The sequence below is a fragment of the Tachypleus tridentatus genome, chromosome 10, assembly GCF_004210375.1.
Source record: "Tachypleus tridentatus isolate NWPU-2018 chromosome 10, ASM421037v1, whole genome shotgun sequence".
Lineage (NCBI taxonomy): Eukaryota > Metazoa > Arthropoda > Merostomata > Xiphosura > Limulidae > Tachypleus > Tachypleus tridentatus.
In genome coordinates, this window is record NC_134834.1 from 188,608,487 (window position 1) to 188,633,118 (window position 24,632).

General features: G+C 36.5%; 1 protein-coding gene across 1 annotated transcript in view; it reads right to left on the reverse strand.

Moving 5' to 3' along the window:
* LOC143227804 (protein O-mannosyl-transferase TMTC2-like) overlaps positions 1 to 24,632 on the reverse strand; it is a 211,314-nt gene that overhangs the window by 23,796 nt on the left and 162,886 nt on the right. Inside the window, exons 3-5 of the mRNA XM_076459054.1 lie at positions 10,571 to 11,156; positions 8,328 to 9,291; positions 135 to 249 (exon numbers count right to left, since the gene is read on the reverse strand). Coding sequence (XP_076315169.1) covers positions 135 to 249; positions 8,328 to 9,291; positions 10,571 to 11,156 — 1,665 coding nt within the window. The remainder of the gene's footprint in view (positions 1 to 134; positions 250 to 8,327; positions 9,292 to 10,570; positions 11,157 to 24,632) is intronic.

The window sequence follows — 24,632 nt, forward strand, 5'->3', positions numbered from 1 at the left end:
CGTAAGAAATCCAAACACAATATATCCCCCACACCGTATTTTCACAATGCGTGAATTATGGAATTATAAATACATCACATTAAGTGTTGTCAACAGATGGTGTACGGTATATTGGTGTGGACTGAAAAACTTACAAATTGTAATGGACATCCGCCATATTGGACCGGTAAGTCAATGCCTTTCTATACGCCCATTCAGCCTTCGTCTTCTTGCCCTGAGCGCTCAAGATGTTGGCCAGATTTCCGTATGCTGTTCGAAAAGATGAATATATATATATATATACATAAAACCGATAACAGACGAATAATATATTTTTATTGGCTAATAGTTTTATTTCACAGCATCACTCTTTAAAGAGGTAATATAGTGTTTTACGTTTGATTGAACGATCTGGAATGACCTCAGTGGTGGTTAGGGTACTCACTCACAATATGCACAGGTTCGAATTCCATCACCGAAAATGCTTGCCCTTTCAGCAGTGAAGGCGTTATAATGTGATGAGCAATTCCACTATTCTTTGGCAAAGTGTAACCCATGTTGTAGGTAGCATGGTTGGGCTGGTTTTCTTCCCCCTATTCTACCAATTCAAAATTAGGGAGGGTTAACGCATATAGCCCTTGAGAACTTCACGCGAAATTCGACCAAACAAAGAAAAACCTTAACTGGACAATAGTAAAATTGTTTGTAGACCCCACATCTTTGAAAGGTTTAAATCTTACATTTCGATGACAATATACGATCAGGTCATTATTTTTTTAACCCTTGGATTACCAACACGGATACATTACATGAGGCTGTTGGCCCGGCATGGTCAGGTGGTTAGAACGCTCTACTAGTAATCTGAGGGTCGCGGGTTCGAATCCCTGTCACACCAAATATTCTCGCCCTTTCAGCTGTGGGAGCGTTATAAAGTGACGATTAGTCCAACTACTTGTTGGTAAAAGAGTAGTCCAACAGTTGGCAGTTGGTGGTGATGACTAGCTGCCTTGCCTCTGGTCTTACACTGTTAAGTTAAAGATGGCTAGCGCAGATAGCTCTCGTGTAGTTTTGCGTGGAATTCAAAAACAAATACACGATGCTACATTTTATTTTTACTTACATAGAAACATTCTGGTTCAGTTCCAGATATGTTACTTAAAAGAATCAAAAGAGATAAATACGTATAAACCATACTGGCTATTTAAGTTATTTTGATATCTTGTACTCAAAAAGTTAAACAGTTTCATATATTCAAAACTGTAATTTTATTGTATACAAGAACGTTGTACCCTTCTCTAAAGGAAGACCATGTCATAATATTTGCATGGAAACTATTTCCATCACAAAAGCGCTTTCAGTGGCACAGCGGTATGTCTGTGGACTTACGATTTGGGTTTCGATACCCATGAAGGGCAGAGCACAAACAGCCCCATTGTGTAACTTTGTGTTTAACTACAAACAGGCAATCCATCGCAAAAACAGCCTTCCATTCTTTGGCAAAACGGAATCTACTGAGGCACGTTCAGAGGACATCTAGGTTTATCTCGAGCGAGACTTCTGTGTGTAAACAGAAGATAACGTGTGTTGTTAGGGAAACGTTATTCACAAAAAGGGGAGAAAAAAATCAGACTCGACACACACTGATAGACATATAACTAGGAAATTTACAAAGTAAAACGCCTGAGGTTTCTATTGCGTAAATGTAAATGTATTCGCTAAGCCTATATCATTTTTGCCACACATAAAACTCAATATTCCTTTTGGTGCCAGGCAAGAAGGACATTAGACTATGTTTTAGTCATAATCTTGGTATTTATACCAACAGAAGAAGACAACGTTAGTCTATATATGTACGTGACTTTGAACTAATCAGGTTTCCAAATAAATTGTTTAGTTTGGTTTGAATTTCGCGCAAAGCTACACGAGGGCTATCTGCGCTAGCCATCCCTAATTCAGCAGTGTAAGACCAGGGGAAAGGCAGCTAGCATCACCACCCACCGCCAATTCTCGGGCTACTCTTTTACCAACGAATAGTGGGATTGACTGTCCCAATATAGCGCCCCCACGGCTGAAAGGGAAAGCATCTTTTTTTTGTGTGACGGGGATTCGACCCCGCCACCCTCAGATTACGAGTCGAGTGCCTTTAACCACTTGGCCATGCCGGGCCTTCCAAATAAATAAACCTTGGCGAATGTGATTTGTTTGACGTTAAGCACAAATTCATACAATGGGTCCTCTGTGTTCTGCCAGTCATGCGTATCGAAACCTGGTTTCTAGCGTTTTAGGTCTGCAAACATACTGTTGTGCCACTGTGGAGCGAATATAATTTAAAATAGGAACTACTACTTGTGAGTTGCCTAAATAAGATAGACTATATATATTTCTGTTTTGTTTATTTACTGTTTATTACATTAACGAAATTGGTTACAGAAGTTACTATATCGAAAGTGAGGACCAGCGAGACCAGAAAAAAAAACCGTCGCCCCGGCCCTGTCGAAAGTATTTACTTTTATTTTATTTTCAGTTGTCGTTAATTATTATAATTAACTTGATTATAAAGCCTGACTTGCATTGCTTTTAGGGTTATAAATCAGAATATTTCCACTATCCACAAGAGTCATTACTCCGTGAAATATATCACAATTAGTTCGTAACTATAAGGATTCTATAAAAAATGTATCTGAAATGTAACTTAAAAATACAAAATCAGATCACAAAATAAAAAGATAGAAATAATTTAGTATTAATAAAAATATATTACTGATTTGTAATCTTTATACACCAATTCTTTCATTAAAAAAAAGACTTGATTTTTATTTATGGTGACAGTAGATTTTTCTACTGTAATATTTAACGTGTGGTAAGCACATCACCACTTAGTTATCACAATTAAATCACAACAGACTTTATAAACGACAGTGACTCTGCTAGGACTCAGACGACAAGACTTAACGAGTGGAGATCAGTCACTTATTGAAGAGTTTTCATCCAACTCAAATCGACGGGAAATCAACTTTCATGCGTGAGGGAATCTCTTGACAACATTTCTAAGAACTTATCACCAAAAATCTGTCTCATCAACGGTGTTCTGGAGGCCAGAAAGTGACACTTCGTTATCAGGGCTAGCCATGACGTTTCATACTCTAACACAACTGAACTTGGTCTTATAGATGCACGAGACACTAACAGCGTTCTTATCATATTGGGGTTGGTATTGAGGAATACTTTTATCCATTACAGACGTGCTTCACATAAGGAAATTGCAAAGTTTTATTTATTCGCTTCGCAGCAAAAAAGTGTTTGTTAAATGATAGGTCTTGGAAAGACAAAGGTTAGTTAAGTAGCACTTGGTTTTTTCTTAACGTACATGGCATACATTCATTTTTAAGTACTTCACACAGCACTATGTTAGAGATAAGTGTTGACACTTGGAATCCTCTTGATACGTCTTCCGTGAAATGTAGAATGACTTTATATTTGGGGGAGGGATATTAATCAATCATTAGCAAGAGTACGTGTTCGAATTAACGTGACATCTCTTCATCTGTAGTTGTTTGTTCTGATACCCAGCCACAACAATAATTTACTGGAGTCTTTTTGAAAATAACACGAAGCTACATGATCAAGGTTTCTGTGCCAGTTTAACAACAGGAATACTGTAGTGATTACAATCAGAAATACACTGTAGTTCAGCACAATATTTTGATATCAATAGCGTGTTTAAAAAACAACAATATTGTAGTAATTACAATCAGAAATACACTGTCGTTTAACATAATAATTAAATATTAATAGTGTGTTTAAAAACAACAATTATGTTGTGATTACAATCAAAAATATACTGTTGTTTAACATAATATTTAAATATTAATAGTGTGTTTAAAAACAATAATTATGTTGTGATTACAATCAGAAATACATTGTCGTTTAACATAATAATTAAATATTAATAGCGTGTTTAAAAACAACAATATTGTAGTAATTACAATCAAAAATATACTGTTGTTTAACATAATATTTAAATATTAATAGTGTGTTTAAAAACAACAATTATGTTGTGATTACAATCAGAAATACACTGTAGTTCAGCACAATATTTTGATATCAATAGCGTGTTTAAAAACAACAATATTGTAGTAATTACAATCAAAAATATACTGTCGTTTAACATAATATTTAAACATTAATAGTGTGTTTAAAAACAACAATATTGTAGTGATTAGAATCAGAAATATACTGTCGTTTAATATATTTTTCAGTATTAATAGTGTTTCTAAAACCAATAACACTGTACCGTTTTCAATCTGAAATACTCTGTAGTTTAACACAATATTTAAATATTAATAGCGGATTTAAAACCAACAACACTGTACCGTTTTCAATCTGAAATACTCTGTAGTTTAACACAATATTTAAATATTAATAGCGGGTTTAAAACCAACAACACTGTACCGTTTCAGTCAGAAATACATTGCAGTTTAACATTATTTCTACGTGTTAACAGTTTCCAGTTCACAAAAAAATCTATGGTGTATAATGTAATTCAATCAATTGTTCTTATTTTTTAGTCCAGTTTTAACAATGTATATTCAAGGGTAACACTCATACCAATAAATTTGATTTTTTACATAATTTACAGCACGAAGGTTGCTAAGCCTCACTTGTGTTGAAAGCCAGTTCTCATAACAACGATCTTTTAATTTATTTTATTCTTAACATAAAAATAACATACAAACACAGCATAACAAATAGTACAACAGGGGAGCTTCAAACTTAATCTCACCAAAGTTTCTTAGTGTACATTCAGTTCATTTATAAAGCGACATTGTGGCAAGGTGGACGAGATTACGAGACACGAATTTTGAACGTGGGCAGGAGTTCTTAAGAATATATAATCCCAGAATATTATGTTATGTAAGGTAGCGTTACTAAATATGTGTGTGTGTGTAGGGAAACAAAGATCCAGGATATAAAATATGATGGTTACATACAAAGCTGATATTGAATAAGAACAGTAGTACGTTTTAATAAAAAAAATCGTACTCACGAAAACTTGTAGAATACAAAGGATTATGGACTTTGAATAATGACTGAATACACGATATTACAGAGGAGGTGGAGATAAGCTTTAACGTAGATTAATATAGATGGTAACTAATATAACAGTTCAATCAGAACATTAAGGCTTAGCTAAACAAATATTTTAAAGCCATATTTAATAGCTGTGGCAAGTTGCTGTCTGTTTAATTCATTTTAATGGCATTTCTTTAGAAGAAATGATGGAAATCTGTCTCAATAAATAAACATTGTTTTGAAAGCTGTGGAAGGCGAGATTTATCAATGGCCACTTTTGTGATGACGAGAAACCCACTTGAAGTAAAGGGTATCTCAGGACGGCTGGTATGGATATTAACACTTTTACTAATAAAGCAGAGAACAACGCTTCGACCTTCTTAGGTCATCTTCAGGTTAACAGAGAGAGAGTTTGCAACTGACCGTTGCCGGGTACATTTTTTCTCGTCCCGAAAACATGTGCCCGGCAACGGTCAGTTGCAAACTCTCTCTCTGTTAACCTGAAGATGACCTAAGAAGGTCGAAATGTTGTTCTGTACTTTATTTCAATTAAAGTGCTAACAACCATACCAGCCGTCCTGAGAAAACAATGGTCACTTTAATGGATTTCACAGACCTCATCTAAGTATGTGTGACAAAAAGGTTACTGCTCTTCTTAGTTTGTACGGTATCGCCACCTAGTAAGTAACATAAGGCCACATCCGTTAAATGAGAAAATATATTTGGATACAAAATATATATCGAGTTATTTTTTAACAGTTCTTCCATATTATAAAACGTTGTGAGCTTCCATTACATTTCAAAGTTTTCAAATATATGCGATAATTAAGAAGTCCAGCTTGTGAAAGGAGGGAGTTAAAAATTGTGTATTGTAACAGGTTCAATATAACATTACTGCTCAGTTTTCTCCAGGTTTGCAATTATATTTTAACAAAGAGTATTTGTATTTAAGACAAAGTTACTAGCCGCCACTCTTAATTTTGAAAATGCAGTTAATCAGGAATTCCCTACCGCCCACCAATCACGTTAATGGATTGACTATCACCCAAAGCTTAAAGTGAGGGAAAATAAGTTTATGGCATCGCACGAACACGAACCTGGCTTGCTGGCTCTGAAATCTATAACTCTATCACAGGATGAAGTTACACAGTAATTAATAAATTTTAACCGATTCAACACAATAAAGTTATTTTACCTTAGTTATAGACACGAGAAGCCGTAAAACGAAACAAAGAAAGAATATATGCTTGACCAGGACAGCGTGTGTGTGTGTTTTTATATAGCAAAGCCACATCGTGCTATCTGCTCAGCCCACCGAGGGGAATAGAACCCCTGATTTTAGCGTTGTAAATCCGAAGACATACCGCTGTACTAGCGGGGGGCGACCAGGACAGTATACAAATGTTACCAATGGAGCTAACGTTTCGGACTATTGTTCCATGTTTAATATACACTGTTTGTTCCAGTAATACATTTTGCAGTATTGTTCCATGTTTAATATACACTGTTTGTTCCAGTAATACATTTTGCAGTATTGTTCCATGTTTAATATACACTGTTTGTTCCATGTTTAATATACACTGTTTGTTCCATGTTTAATATACACGGTTTGTTCTAGTAATACATTTTGCAGTATTGTTCCATGTTTAATATACACTGTTTGTTCTAATAATACATTTTGCAGTATTGTTCCATGTTTAATATACACTGTTTGTTCCAGTAATACATTTTGCAGTATTGTTCCATGTTTAATATACACTGTTTGTTCCAGTAATACATTTTGCAGTATTGTTCCATGTTTAATATACACTGTTTGTTCCAGTAATACATTTTGCAGTATTTAATATATACTTTTCTTCCAGTAATACATTTTGCAGTATTGTTCCATGTTTAATATATACTTTTTCTTCCAGTAATACATTTTGTTTGTTCCATGTTTAATATACACGGTTTGTTCTAGTAATACATTTTGCAGTATTGTTCCAGTTATGTTTAATATACACTGTTTGTTCCAGTAATACATTTTGCAGTATTGTTCCATGTTTAATATACACTGTTTCTTCCAGTAATACATTTTGCAGTATTGTTCCATGTTTAATATACACTGTTTGTTCCAGTAATACACTGTTCCATGTTTAATATACCAGTAATACATTTTGCAGTGTTGTTCCATGTTTAATATACACTGCTTGTTTTAGTAATACATTTTGTATTGTTCCATGTGAAGAAGTAAGGGCAATTGCGTATGACACATTAATTAATAGCTCTTATAAAGACACACGAGCTTCCCTGCAACAAGTAACATGCATAGTGTCTTGTATATTTCGTTTCCGGTACATTTTCAATGACGTGACATTGCAATAGCCAACGAGATAAAGTTCTGGCTATAGGATCTGTGCTAGCCATCCTTAATTTAGCATTGAAAGACTAGAGGGAAGGCAGCTAGTCATCACCACCCATCGCCAACTCTTGGGCTACTTTTTTAACCAACGAATAGTGGCATTGACCGTCACATTATAACGCCCCCACGACTGAAAGGGCGAGCATGTTTGGTGTGACGGGGATTCGAACCCGCGACCCTCGGATTGCGAGTTGAGTGCCTTAACCACCAGGCCATGCTGGGGTCTTTTTGATCGGAGTAAACTACATACTTAGAACGACACTGAAAACCAACCTGGCCACTAATATGGCTGTTTAAATAAACTCTTTCCTACTTTTCTACTTATAAAGATTAGAATTAATTGTGTCATAGTAAGACGCCCTCCAGTGGCATAACGGTATGCCTGCGGACTTACAACCCTAAAAATCGGGTTTCGATACACGTGGCGAGAAGAGCACAGAGAGCCCTTTGTGTAACTTTGTACTTAATTATAAACAACACAAGACCACGAATCACACACATAAACGCACGTTAACAGAAGCAGGCCTAAAATTCCTAATACTGACATTTTGTTATCTTCTTGTGACCAGAAGTGTTTCTTTACTAGACTTAAACTGTTTTTATAATTGTATACCAATCAAATAAATTGATATATTCTGCTTCGTTAAAAATGTCTTGGATTAATATCTTTACATGGAGTAAACATGTCCATAAGTTCTTTGTTCTGTGGTTACACATAAATACATTTTGGAAGTCTCATATGTATACAAGATTCGTACAGGCCTTGTTCTAATGATTACATACATATTACCAAATATTGGTGTGTGTATCAGATTAAAGGAAACTTTTTCCCAAGGTTAAAATCATACGAATTATTGTATATTCGTAAGCATACCTTTTGGAGGATTGATGTGTATACCAGATCTGTAGAGACTTTCTTCTGTACGCCAGTCCAAGTTTCTTCGGAAAGTCCGTACAGAGAAGAGGACGAGCAGAACCACCATGGTGTATATCAGTGCTTTCCTTCTCCTGGAAGTTTCCTGGTACTTGTAAAGCTGTTCTAGTCCCAGGCCAACGAGCAAACAGAAACCTACCGAGGGTATGTAGAGCACACGTTCGGCAACGACAAAACCCACGTAGAAGAACAGGTTGGTGGCTGGAATGAAGGGCAGTACCAGGAGTGCCAGGGAGAGGATTAGGGCGTCCAGACGGTACGAGCAGGTCACAGCGCATTCGGAACAGTCGGAAGCAGTATAGCTGAGAGTTGTCTGACACACCGGCGGAGGGGCATTACAGCTTCCATTGGAAACACGGTGTCCGTTACAAGTTGACTGACTAAAGGCGTGACTGTTGTTGTTATTGTTCAATACAGGGGCAAACTTTTTGTGTTTCTGGGATGGTCCACTGTGGTTTGAATAAAAGGACAGTTTTGGACTCTGATTCAGAGTCTGACAAGTGCAAGTGTTAGTAGAGCCCACTAGACTAAAGGCACTTTCTGAAAGAGCTCCCCCCTTCCTAGGCAAGTGTCTGTATACAAATAGAAGTGTATAAATTAACCCCCCATAGAAACACAGAGTTACGAGATTTCTGGGGTCGAAGATGGAGCAGACCAATGGCACGGCTTCCATTGACCAGTCGAAACTGAGCCACAGTGGACATAGCAGCAACCAAAAATTGAAGGCTGGGAGATAGAGAAAGGTTAAAGTTCGAGTCACGAAACTGTCACTGTCTGCAGCTGGGTTGTCCGCCGGAGCAAAATCCGGAGGCTTCCTTCCCATTAAATGAAGTCTGAACCCCACCAGCACTATGGCTGCTCCCACGAGGTGTAGCAACCCTTCGCGGAGACCCTGATATCGTTTCTGAAAGACATAAGTATAATATATTAGTTAGTATGCGCAAGGAACTTCAGTATTTTGCATAACACTTCCATTTCTGCGACATCTACATCCACAGTGGTTATCCCCTATGAATCGCTCTTGGAACTAGTAATATATATATATATATATATATACATATTATTTAAATTGTTGTTTTACATTATATATATATAATATATATTCTCTACAAATTTCTTCAAAATACTAATTACAAAATTGTTTATAGGCGATATTTGATATGCGTTTTTGTGTTTTTCAGGGTAACGTCAACAGGCCTAACTTAGCTTTACTTTACGTAGATTTATTCACCCCGATTTGATTTATAACGCTACACAACGTAGAAGTATGAAATTCTAGTATACGAATGTGCCGCCAAAGTTATTTTATATTAGAAAAACAACAACAACGACAAATAATATATTTAAAACCAAAAATGGCTACAATCCCAGGTATATTTCTTTTTTTATCTGATTATCTAACTCGGTTTTGAAATGTAGCCAACTTTGAGAACATGTATCACCTACAATAGGAACACTTGACACTTTACCTTTCTTGTCATGCAAGTAAGTTTTTATTTATCTCTCGATGATGAGAAACCCACTTGAAGTAAAACTTTTTCTCAGAACGGCTGGTATGGGTATTAACGTTTTTATTAATAAGCAGAGAACAATGTTTCGACCTTCCTAGGTCATCTTCAGGGTAAGAAAGAGTTTGAATGTGACCGTTCACGGACACCTGTCTTAGGAACGAGAGTATAAACGGGTACGGGATTGGAGGGGGCGTTGCAGTTGGATGTTAGGCTATTAATTAGTATAGGTATAAAGATGTTCCTTTATATTGGTTTAATTCACCTAACATTCACCTGCAACGCCCCCTACAATCCCGTATCCGTTTATACTCTCGTCCCTAAGACATGTGTCCGTCAACGGTCAGTTGCAAACTCTTTCTTTCTTAACCTGAAGATGACCTAGGAAGGTTGAAACGTTGTTCTCAGCTTATCAATAATAGTGATACTACCCATACCAGCCGTTATGAGATACATTTCTAAGTATTATTTCAAATAGATCTAAACAATGGTTAAAGTGGAAATGTGGAACAGAATCGAGTGTCTAACTCAGTATATCATTCCACTTAGAAAGTCCAAACAAAATAACTCTTGAATAAAAACATTAATTATTTCTTAACCCCTTGTTGGAGGGTTCTCCTTCACTTTAACCCTTGGTCCTCAGGTCACAACTGTCACGTTTAACGTCTTACTCACCTCTACCAGCAACGATGGGATGTCCTTAGGAGTTAGACGATGCTGAATTAAAACATCAAACGCAGCACACACTCCAAGTACTGTAATGCCGTGTTCTTTGGTCAGCATGGCCCCTGTGGCTAGTCCAAGCGCCCCGTAAAGCGCCATCCAGCGGCGACCACAGTATTCGGGTTCTTTGTCCCGCCACTTGCAGTATTGGACATAGGCCTGCATGGCTAACAGGAAGAAGAGGCAGGCGCCGACGTCCGCACGACCAACTACTCCTGCTACGGCTTCCGTGTGGATGGGATGGACGGCGAATAATAGGCCGGCCACCATAGTAGGCAGCGCGTGCTGTAGAAATACTCCTGACGCTAGGTGAGTAAAAAGACCGGAAACTAGGGCGTGCAAAAGAACGTTGACTAAATGATAGCCCCAGGGATCAAATCCCCCCAGCCAGAAGTTCATACGGAAAGTAAAGACACATAGTGGCCGGTAGGACTTGTGGGAACCGCTGTGAATGAGTGGAGTGCCCCAGAAGTCATTTCTGAAGAGGTTAGATAAGGGAGTGGTGGGCAGTAAGTCCTGGTTTGTTTTGATGGCTCGGCTATGTAAAAAGAAAAGAAATTCATAAAACACAAAAGGAATAAATCAAATATTAAATTTTGCCCTTTAAAGAAAAATTACAAATCGTTAATCTCAGGGGAAAAAAAGTCAAAATGAACTATATAAACCAATAAAAAAACCCAAAACCAACACTACACTTTCCAATACATAATATGATCAAACAGAATATTAAAATGTATGCAGATCATACGTAGCACAAGTAAAAACTAATGAAACAGGTAAAAACTAAACAATGAATAATGAACACAACAGCGGAAATACTTGAAAACATTAAAAAGGTCAATAGCGATGCCACAAATAATTTAAATGAAAGTTAATATAATCACTAGAGAAAACATATAAACTTACAATAAAGTTCGAGGTTCGAATCCAATCAGATAGGCCGGCACAGCCAGGTGGTTAAAACACCCGACTCGAGTGTTCGAATCCCCGTCACACCAAACATGCTCGTCCTTTCAACCGTGGGGGCGTTATAATGTGAAGATCAATCACATTATTCGTTGTTAATAAGAGTTGGCGGTGGGTGGTGATGACTAGCTGTCTTCCCTCTAGTCTTACACTGCTAAATTAGGGACGGCTAGCGCAGATAGCCCTCGTGTAGCTTTGAAGAGAAGAGGAATTACTTTGAAATTACTCTTTTACCAACGAATAGTGGGATTGACGGACACACTATAACGCACCCACGACTCTCATATGACGAGTCGAGCCCCCCTAACCACCTGGTCATGCTGAGCCTGTTTACCTTTGCGCTTAACTATAAACAAATGACAAAAGTTTAACATTATTATAAAATACAGATATTTCTCAGTTATATATTACTTATAATGGGTGCGTAAAATATGCTAACCCTAAATGTTCATAGACTGAAAAAAAAATCCGTTGATATTTATATTACGGATTAAGTTAAAAATTGGGCTAATGTATTATATGAAGTTGTTGCATTTTGAAAAGTTAATAATTACTTGTTCCTCGTGAAGAAAGTCAATCATTCAGAACGAAATTGTTATTAGAGGTAGTGGTGTAACCTAACTTCAAATAAAGCCAATTATTTCAATAGAGAATACAAAAAAATAGACAAAATATTTAAATGCATACTATTTGTACAAGATACCTACTAACATACAGCTATTGTTTTTAAGCAATACAATTAATTTACAAATTAAAAAAAAATATTTATTCCAGTAGGAGGCAAAGTCGAAAATATTTAACTCAGTTATTCCAAGAAAAGAATATAAAAGACCCGATCCGTAACCATAATATATTCAGTGCTTTACCATTAACTTTAAGAAATGAACTTAGTACAATTAAATATAAGTTGCCAATGAGGGGATTCTCGATGTTTTGTGAAAATAAAAAGGTTTATTTCACGTAATAAAAATAATTATTGTTATTACTACCTTCACACTTAACTATTCAGATATATTTAATGAGATGTACTTATTAATTAATGTAGTTGACCTGAACGAGGTTAATCAGTTATTTAATTATTACTGTTGTCAGTAATAATTGTTAAAAAAGGTTCCACTGAACTACACATTCTATTGGATTTTAATTTTATCATTACAACTAATCAGTAAAGAGAAAAGTCACATTAACATGTTGCAACATTTTAGTCATGCTACTATACAAATTAAACAGCACGAACAAAAACACAAGAATGAACTATAACTGTGAACATGGTGGCAGAGACATAGTTCAAAACGGATGAACATAAATATCACAGAAATCTTGACATGCGCTGTAACAGAAACGATATTTGAGGTGAAATATTAATACGATAATTCTGCTACAAAGATAGCAGCTGGCAGAGTTTCCTAGATAAGTGCAGAGATTAGCATTGTCACAGCACACATATATTCATCGATCAAAGCTAGCTAAATGAAGCCAGCATTGTGATAATACGTTACGCCTGGTGGAAGCTTCAAGTACACACGGTTTGCTGGAAATCCTTGCTGTACTGCTAAGGTAATTCATTTAAAAACATTACCATGACAATCTCGCATTGAAAGTGAAAATATTGGTTGCAATACTTTTGCAGAATTCAGTTCACTTTGAAAGACGATATTTGAAATCACAAAAATATCATACATTTAACAAACCCTAATTATACAACAAAAAATCATTAATACGGTACTGATACAATGATATAAGTTTACACACAAACTGTGAACATTAATACAGTACTAACCAAACTAACACATTCATATAACTTTACACACAAACTGAACATTAATACGGTACTAACCAAACTAACACATTCATATAATTTTACACACAAATTGAACATTAATACGGTACTAACCAAACTAACACATTCATACAGTTTTACACACAAACTGAACATTAATACAACACTAACCAAACTAAACATTCATATAATTTTACACACAAACTGTGAACATTAATATGGTACTGACCAAACTAAACATTCATATAATTTTACACACAAACTGAACATTAATACGGTGCTAACCAAACTAACACATTCATATAGTTTTACACACAAACTGAACATTAATACGGTACTGACCAAACTAACACATTCATATAGTTTTACACACAAACTGAACATTAATACGACACTAACCAAACTAAACATTCATATAATTTTACACACAAACTGTTAACATTAATATGGTACTGACCAAACTAACACATTCATATAGTTTTACACACAAACTGAACATTAATACGGTACTAACCAAACTAAACATTCATATAATTTTACACACAAACTGTGAACATTAAAACGGTACTAACCAAACTAAACATTCATATAATTTTACACACAAACTGTGAACATTAAAACGGTACTGACCAAACTAAACATTCATATAATTTTACACACAAACTGTGAACATTAATATGATACTGACCAAACTAAACAGAGAGGAAAAGTCATAAACTAGTAGGCCCGGCATGGCCAGGTGGGTTAAGGCTAGCGCAGATAGCCCTCGAGTAGCTTTGCGCGAAATTCAAAAAACAAACAAACATAAACTAGTTGTTATGTAAATGTAACATTAACTCATATAACAATTATAAACAAGTTGAAAAATAAAATCATTTACAGAATCTTACATGTTCAACATCACAACAAAAACGTGTTTAATAAGTAGTGTTTTCAGAAAAAAAAAATCTTTTTGGTGTTAACTTTTAACTTTAACTTTTAACGCCATGATGTCAAACATTAGTAGGTTTGCCATCAAATTACCGACTTTATTTTTATACGAAAAGCGGTCACATCCTGCATCTTCTAAACAACTTTATCTTTTTTTTCTGTAACAGTATTCAACGATGATTGGTTTGGTTTTGAATTTCGCGCAAAGGTACACGAAGGCTATCTGCGCTAGCCGTCCCTAATTTAGCAGTGTAAGACTAGAGGAAAGGCACCTAGTAATCACCACACACACCGCCAACTCTTGGGCTACTCTTTGACCGCCACGTTATAACGCCCCCACGCCTGAAAGGGCGAGCATGTTTGATGCGACGGAGATTCGAATCCCCGACCTTCAGATTGCGAGTCGAGCGCCTTAACCACTTGGCCATGCTGGGCCTGACAATGATGAAGAACTGACCCAAAATATTGGGTGATGAATCATTGATATTTTTATGAACAACTTAACGAGGGGATCCGAGAATAATTAGTGGGGGCTTAACTGCAGTATTTTACTTCATATTTTTATTTGTATAACTCAGAGCCATGGATCCACAAACAACAGGAAGAGGAAAGTAATTTATGATGATGAGAAACCCACTTGAAGTAAAAAAGGTATTCCAAAGACGGCTGGTACGGGTATTAAAACTAATTAAAACAAAGTAGAGAACAACGTTTCGACCTTCTCAGGTCATACTCAGGTCTTTTATTGACCTGGGAAGGTCAGGCGTACTTGACCTCTTTCTCTCCCTTCAACACAATGGTGTTCCCGGATGATATTAACGTAATTACTACAGGAAATCAGAGAGTTGTCAGGCTATCCGAGCATGTGATCTAATCCTTTTCAAAGCCGTGTCCATGTAGGTAATTATAGTAATATTTATATGTTGACAACGACTCTCTTTTAGTTCGTGCTGCGCAAAAGTTCTTCGCATCCCGAACAGTTAAAGTGGTGATAATTCAGTTTTCGTTAGTTTAGAAAATTTAATATAAAAAACAAACCTTTGCAATGCTCTCATAATCAATTAAAACTAATGATGAGGTGTAAGTCTAACACTAGGTGGCCTAGATTTATAATTATTTCTAATATATATTTTAACTGAAGAGACGAGTATAGGGTCCATCCATGCTGATTTTGTTTTGGTCTTGAATTTCACGCAAACCTAATCGAAGGCTATCTGCACTAGTTCTCCATAATAAACAAACTGTGCTCCGCACTTCGGGGTCGTGGGTGAGTAATAAGAGTAACGGTAAAATACCACTATTCGATTATAAATATCTCACAAGTTGGCGGTGGGTGGTGTGTTGACTAGCTGCCTTCTCTTTGGTCTGTGACTTCAAAATAAGGTACGGCTAGTTCAAATGCCAAGAAGTAAGCAAATGAGCGCCATCGGTAATTTTAAGGTTATGTAAGACAACAAATTCCGTTGTTTGACCAACGATGTCTGGACTTTAATAACGTGACGTCAGCTGTAATTTCTTTATTGCAGTCAAACAACGTCATACTTTATAACTTACCAAACCACGTGCACCTGGCCAAGAAAGGTAAAGTCTAGTGACGGTTTTTATGAACTGAAGCCAACATTAAACTGTTACAAAAGGATTTGTTTGGACACCTCGATGAACGCGAAAATCGCAGAGAAAATTAATTTATAATCAATGATAAAAGAATTCTTTAGAAGACGTAAAACATAACATTTATTCAAACACTGAGTTTCGAGAACTGTTTGTTTTTAATTACTAGTTGTTCTTTGTAGTTCACGAGATAAGTATTCATATCCTCGAATCGTTTTAACTGTTCATTGACATCCTTATAATGCCATCTTTGGCAGATACACGTTAAAACAATACCTCTTTTCATCACGTGTGTATGTAACATCGGAAAACAAATAAATCACTGTCATCACCTTTCTGTAACATTTAAAACATTTCGTATTATAGTAACTCAATATACTGGCATAATCATACAACTACTATATACTCAACTCAACAAAACAAATAAGCGTTTAGTATTTTTGTGTGTTCATAGATGGCAATACAATCATTTTAATAATTAAAAATGGAAATTTCTTGCAGGTTGACGTATAGAACCCACACAAATACACATATATTTATTGGCTCTCAAAGTATCATGTCTCCATTTCTAAAAAGTTACCATAGTAACCAAAAATCGATTTCAAGCCACCGAAGCCTTCTACGACGAATGAGACTATTATATGTGAATCAACTTACAAGCCACTGAGTTTATATTTCCTTATTCTCCAGGGAGTTCCACAATTCCTGAAAACACATTTTACAATATGAGCCCAATGAGATATTAGGAAGTGTGTGCGCATGTATAAATTATTCTGTAGAAAGACGTGCGTTTCTTTATTCAACATTAAACGTTTCTGATATGATTGAAGCAATAAGCTTTATTAACAAGTCCTTGTTTCGGCCGATTCACTCATCATTCACTTTTGTTTGAGGTTTCCGGTTCATGTTGCAAACCAGTATTTACGAAACTGTAGTTTACACTCGTGTTTTACAAAGTTTTATTATATGTTATTAAATAAGGCTTTGAAAAAACGTCCATCATAATACGCCTTATTCACGATGTTTCTTTTCGTGTGGAGATGTTTACTAATGCACATCAAAATACGTTCTTCTTAAGGCCCGGGATGGCCAGGTGGGTTAAGGCGTTCGACTCGTAATCTGAGGGTCGCGGATTCGAATCCACGTTGCACCAAAAAAATGCTTCCCTTCCTTGCCGTTTCAGCCGTGAGAGCGTTATAATGTCACGGTCAATCCCACTATTCGTTGGCAAAGAGTAGTCCAAGAGTTGGCAGTGGGTGTTGATAACTAGCTAGCTGCTTTCCCTTTAGTCTTGGCCCGGCATAGCCACGTGTTTAAGGTACTCGACTCGCAATCCGAGGATGGCGGGTTCGAATCCCCGTCGCACCAAACATGTTCGCTCTTTCAGCCGTGGGGGCGTTATAAAATCACGGTCAATTGCACTATTCGTTGGTTAAAGAGTAGCCCAATAGTTGAAGATGGGTGGTGATAACTAGCTGCCTTCACCCTAGTCTTACACTACTAAATTAGGGGCGGCTAGCGCAGATAGCCCTTGTGTACTTTGCGCGAAATTCAAAAAATAAACAATCCTTTTATAATAAACGACATCTGTTGGTCACTATTTTAAACACATTAAGATAAATGAAATTTTTACATTAATTTATTACACAGTAGCTAAAACTTTAGTGAGTAGCTATTCTGAGGTAGCATGATCTAAGGCTTCGTTTCCTCGTGCGTAGAACACACTGAACTATTTATTTATGTATTACTTTCAAGCCTAGAAATCCTGTAGTGGTAAAGCGTAAAGATTTTACTCTACATGCCACGCAAGAATAAATAGTTGTGTTAACAAAATAACACACGATCTAATAAAATTCTCGATCATGAGATAACTTTGCCGCGAAAGGTTTATTCGATTGTTTTAGAGCAAGTGCACATTGCAGGGATCGAATCCCGGATTTTAGCGCTATAAGTCCGAAGACTTATCGTTGTCTCACCAAGGTACGTGAAGGTTTAAATCGAAGATTAACACCGCTACGGGGGTTGTTTTTTTTTACTGGTTTACGAGCTGTTTATGGTAGTAACAAACTACATCGACAAGATAAAAAATAATAACTATAAACCTGAAAAGGACATCCCGCCACCTGATAGTTAACTACGACACGTACGCAAGTCTATTTTCTTTGTAACGTGTTTTCGCCGAAGGTAACAGCTTAATGCGAAAGCTTAATGTTTCCTTGTCAGCGTGTGATTTCTCTCCCAGTTTTACGAAGCACTTTGACTAATTTCATCACAAACACATTCTCTTTTGAAACTATTTTAATATTTTGCTCACACACTTTAAAGAGTTGTGACAGAGATGACCGTAGTAACTTTGAAACGCCAGCGTTGATAACCGGAGCTAAGTTTTCTTAAAACTCATATTAAAACTGGCTTACTGGCGAATGTTGCTGTCGGGCACACAGCTTGTGTGTGCGTGTCTTTGTCTGGCTGGATAGACGGGTTTGATTCACGACCATAATAAAGCCTGTCACGCAACTGTACCACCCGGAATCTCAAGTCGTTTCCGCGTCAACTCATTCCAGTGGAAGCGTTCATATCTCCCTACCACCCTCCCACTTACTGGGGAAAATGTGCAGTGTATATTGGAGTTCAGTCGCTATTCGAAACATTTCCTACGCTTTAGTTTCAACGACGTGCCACACGTTTGACGTCAGATCTCGAGAGAAGTGCGTAAAGGTATTGAGTTCGCTGTAAATTACATCGTATCCTATCTGAAGGGTCTGCCGTTAACATCTCGCACTGTCAGCCATAAACAAGTGTCAGCCACCTTAGCCACAGCTTGCACTCATAGCATTGCAGGAGACAGTCACCGACTCTCTAGGACTTTTATTCACTATATGAGAACAAAATTTCTCAAATCGTATCGAATTACGAGCGTCATTGACAAGCGAAAGTAACAAAACGAAGCTATATCGAGAAGAAAAAAAAACAGCTAAACGTGGGCCCAATTAGCTAATCTCTTAGTTGCCAAAATAAAAAAATTCTCACTTTAACTTATTGCGTGCTAAATAATTTAACTGACGAAACTGTTGTCTTATTTGTTTGTTTCTTTGTATTTACTCCCACGGAGTTACAACAGTTGTCGTTTGTCTGACGTGACTTTCCTCAATAAATAACATTACGAATTGTCGTGGTAACACCAGTAGAACTATCAACTGTGTCCACCGTGGGAAATCGATCCCCGGATTTTAAGAGGTGCAAGTGCGTAATCGTATCGCTGACCCATTGGGGGGACTTTATTCACGAAACTCTAAAATTTTACAGTATTTTAAAAGTTACATTGTACCATAACTGCTTTTCTCTTTCAACAATACCAGAAAAAATTATACTGTAACATATTTTCAACACTTTATGCCCTCTTTATATTTTTCATTGTTAAAAGTATTCAGTAGCACAGAGGGCTCGAACCTTGGATCTTCAGCGTACTGCGAGTCTAGTTTTGGTATTGTTCTTGTTTCATTCATTTCAGCTGAAACTTCAAGCCCTGCTATTACTTGTTTAATACTTTAAAGAGAAGATTTACTGTTCATTTCAAAGTTCACGTTTTTTACATAAATACTTTAATGAAATTACAAGTTATAAAACTATTTCTTGATCTAAACTTCATGAAGTGAAAAGCTGTTCTTTTGTGATTGAACATTTTGTATTGTCTGACTCCAAGGAGTTTTCATGGATAAATTAATTACATAATTATGTTTGGAAATCCTGCGAATTAGATACTAATTTAAAATTTATATATATATAAAATATTTTAATTTGAAGAAAGAAAATAGAATGCAGTCAAACAGGAATTTAATATTGAATAACTATCATATTGGAAAACTGGAAGAAAACCATACGATTCATGTATTATTTATTTGTAAAAAAGACAAAACTGTTGGTAAAACGTTTGTTTTTGAATTTCGCGCAAAGCTACACGAGGGATATCTGCGCTAGCTCTCCCTGATTTAGCAGTGTAAGACTAGAGGGAAGGCAGATAGTCATCACCACCCATCGTCAACCTTTGGAATACTCTTTTTACCAACGAATAGTGGGGATGGACCGTAACATTATAGCGCCCCCACGGCTGAAAGAGGATTCGAACCCGCGACCCTCAATTTATGTGAACCCACCTGGCCATTCCGGGCTGTTGGAAAAGTATTTTATGCATACATTTTCTCAATTTCAAGTAGGAAAACAAAACAAAACGTGAAAACCCGTTTGTATGTTTGTTAGATTTCACGCAAAGCAACTCGAGAGCTGAGTTAGCTGTCCCTACTTCTGAAGTGACAAATAAGAGAAAAACAAAATATTCAACGCCACCCACGGCCAACTCTTGGACTAATCTTTATCAAAGAAAGAATGGGATTGACCATCAAATTATAATGCCTCAATGGCTGAAAGAAAGGGTATTCTCGACGACGGGATTCGAATCTTAAACCCACAAATTATGTAAGTCGAGCGCCATCACGATATATTTCCGACATAGGAATCAGTAATCAAACTTTAAACGCTCTTTCACTATGTGTTTGAAGTTAAACACATAACTACACAATGGGCTATCTGTGCTCTGCCCACCAAGGGTATCGAAACCCGGTTTCTAGCGTCGTAAGACCGCAGACATACCGCTGGGGAGGGGGAAGCTAATGTTCGTTGATAAAATTACGGGTTATTTGTATTTGCGATTAAGTTGGGTAGGCAACAGTACTTCAGTAATCTATACAGTTCTATTACGGTGAGCCCATGAGTGTCATCCGAGGTCATATGAGTAGACCACCCCCTCCCATTAATTGAACGAGGGAGCTACTTTTATATTCCTGTAGTGCTCTTATATTGTGGAATTTGTAGAAACACATTTTATATTAAGCAGCTTATAAACAATTACATATTTTTCTCTATGTTATTTTGCGACCCCTTATGTGGACAAAAGCTTTTCGATTACAAAATATCTCTCACAAAATAAGTTTTATTTATGACAATAATAAAACATTACCTAATTAATGAGTTACTTAATTAGTATTTCAAAATACGCTTGTTACTTTGTTGATGTGGTATTGTTACAATTATATCCAACATTACTAAGTAGATTATACTTAACAGTTTATATAATTAAATTCACGTGAAAGTCTTCCATGTTGGACGTTCAGGTTTAGTTTCGTAACAAATAATATAAGAACTTAATAAAGTGAGAAGAACTGACGAATTCAGTTTTAACGGAGGACAGTGAACACCCAGAAGAAGGTAGTGGAGGTGTAGTTCCGATAATAGCGGACACAAACAAACGAAACGTTACAAGAAACCAATAATTAAAAGTACAAAAATACAAGCTGGCACATAGCGATTAATACGGGTACAAGTTTAAATGTTATCAAAATCTACATTCAGGAGAGAGTGCTTGTTATTTAACTAAAACATAATAAGAACGTCACCAATAACATCATTCATTGCTATGATATTCTTTGAAGTTTTTATCGTCATGGAAACCAGACGTCAACGATAGTTGTATGCGACAAAGAAGACGGTTTGTTTTTTAATTTCGCGCAAAGTTACACGAGGACTATCTGCGTTAGCCGTCCTTCGCTTAGCAGTGTAAGACTAGAGGTAAGGCAGCTAGTTATCACCACCCATCGCCAACTGTTGGGCTACTTTTTGCATCAACGAGTAGTGGGATTGACCGTAACATTATAACGCCCCCACGGCTGAAAGGGCGAGCATCTTTGGTGTGACGGGGATTCAAACCCGCGATCCTCGGATTACGTGTTAAGGGCCTTAACCACCTGGCCATGCCGAGCCTACCCAGTCTCTACGCGTACCTTCTGATTCAGTGTTGAATTCAGACCTTTCCACTAGGATAGGGGAGGGGTCGAGTGTTAGGTTGGGTGAATGAATTGGAATTTAGATTCTACAAGATGGAAAATATTGTACTTTTGGGTTTCTTGTTGTTTTGCACAGGTAGGAATTACTCCTGTATAACTCCTAAATTCAATATTATTGGGGTTGAAAATTGCTGTAAAGAAGGGAATGAATCACGATAAGAAACTGGTATTACTCTGACTTCATTTGGTTAAAATCGAACTTTTAGTTAAAAATTATGTAAATATTGATCAGTATACTAACGGAAAAAATTCTATCTTGGGGGGAGGTAATGAAAGCAAATTATTTTATAAAAAAGAAACAATGACACATGTTCATTAGTGTACAGTATTTTAACTGTTCGTATGCGCATTTACAGAGAAAATGTTCGTACTTCTCTTTGGCTCGAGCTGAAATAAATAACCGATGATTCAATTAAAAACAATATACAGTGTATAGAAATTATATAGTAGTTAAATAACATGCAACAGTGTACAGTAACCATACAGTAGTTAAACAATATACAACAGTGCATAGCAACCATACAGTAGTTAAACAATATACAACAGTGCATAGCAACCATACAGTAGTTAAACAATATACAACAGTGCATAGCAACCATACAGTAGTTAAACAATATACAACAGTGCATAGCAACCATACAGTAGTTAAACAACATACAACAGCGTATAGCAACCATACAGTAGTTAAACAATATACAACAGTGTATAGCAACCATACAGTGGTTAATCAACATTCAACAGCGTATAGCAACCATACAGTAGTTAAACAATATACAACAGTGCATAGCAACCATACAGTAGTTAAACAATATACAACAGTGCATAGCAACCATACAGTAGTTGAACAACATACAACAGCGTATAGCAACCATACAGTAGTTAAACAATATACAACAGTGTATAGCAACCATACAGTGGTTAATCAACATTCAACAGCGTATAGCAACCATACAGTAGTTAAACAACATACAACAGTGTATAGCAACCATACAGTGGTTAATCAACATTCAACAGCGTATAGCAACCATACAGTAGTTAAACAATATACAACAGTGTATAGCAACCATACAGTGGTTAATCAACATATACAACAGTGTATAGCAACCATACAGTGGTTAATCAACATATACAATAGTGTGTAGCAACCATACAGTGGTTAAGCAACATATACAACAGTGTGTAGCAACCATACATGGTTAAAGAACATATACAACAGTGTATAGCAACCATACAGTGGTTAAGCAACATATACAACAGTGTGTAGCAGCCATGCACTGGTTAAACAACATATACAACAGTGCAGAGCAACCATACAGTAATTAAACAATATACAACAACATATAGCAACCATACTCCAGTTAAACAATATTCAACAGTGTATAGCAACAAAACAATAGTTAAACAATATTCAACAGTGTATAGAAAATATAGAGTAGTTAAATAACCTACAATAGTGTATAGTAGTCATACAGTAGTTAAACAAAATATACATAACACTTCTTAGAACAACGGTGGTACAAAAACGAACTAGAACGAGCTACGAAAGTCTTGTGCGGTTTCTAAAAAATGTTTTATGTTTAAAACAAATTCAAGTTCTACTAGAAATGACATGAAAGAAAGATGTATTTAAATAAGCACACGAGGTGATCTTCTGATGTCGGAAATGCTACTATTTATAGCACTTCCAATAAGAGCCAGAGATTTGAATACAGAATAATTCCTTCTGACACAGCTTTCAAGAGGCCTAGACCTGACATTATAGTGTCAAGAAAACGAAATATTATTAGTAAATGTTAAAACAGCGAAGTTCACAGTGTACCTATTTTTCTGTTGATGTCAGGGCCAACGGAAGAAAAACAAAACGTACAGGGTTCAAACAAGAGATCAGACAGAATTACGTATGAAAACGATACACTAGAATAGCATTAAAACAAGATCTGCTAGTAGACAGGAAAAACAAAAAGAAAGAAACAAAAAACAACGATTATATGAGAAACTGATTTTGCCGATAGGTGACATTCGTGTTGGACAGAGTGGTGACGCACACCTGCGTGATTCTGACGAAAGCAGAGGGCAAATAACTGTCAATGGTGAGAAGAAAGACACGCGATACGAGAACAGAAAGAAAACCATAACTAAGAGAAACACGAACATGCGTCAAAGTTCTTTTTACAGTCAAGATCTTGACAATCAGCACGGCTAAAACCCGAGATGGAACTTCGTCTAAGAGAACCAGCAAAAAAAAAAACACTTTAATTTGATAAGTGAAATAAAAACAAAACAAAATTCAAAACGAAATGAGCTGCGAGATGGAAAGTCCACCAGAGGGTACAATGTAGTTATTATTACAAAGAAGGTTGTTCAATCGTCCGTTAAATTTCGATGCAAATCGACTCGAGGGTTATCTGCGTTAGCCATCCCTAATTTAGGAAAGCAGTTACTTAACACCACTCACCGTCAGCTCGCGACCAACGAATTGTGAGATTGACCGTCACATTATAAGTCCCTGTGGCTAAAATGGTATGAACACGTTCAGTGGCGGGATTCGATGTCGCGACCCACTGATTGCGAGTCGAGTGCCCTAAGGCCACGCAATGACTTATCAACAGTGATCTAATTTCACAAAGAGAAGTGAAATAAATACAGAATTTCACATAAGGTTGCAAATGCACATGTTTACGAAATATGAATAACAAAAGGATAACTTGTCATAAAGTACATTGATAACATGAGTGCTTGAAAACACCGTCCTTCTTAATTGTTAAATTCTCCGATCCTCCGAAAGATGTCGCATTTTCGAGCGTCTGTAATTATAAACTGACACAAGAAG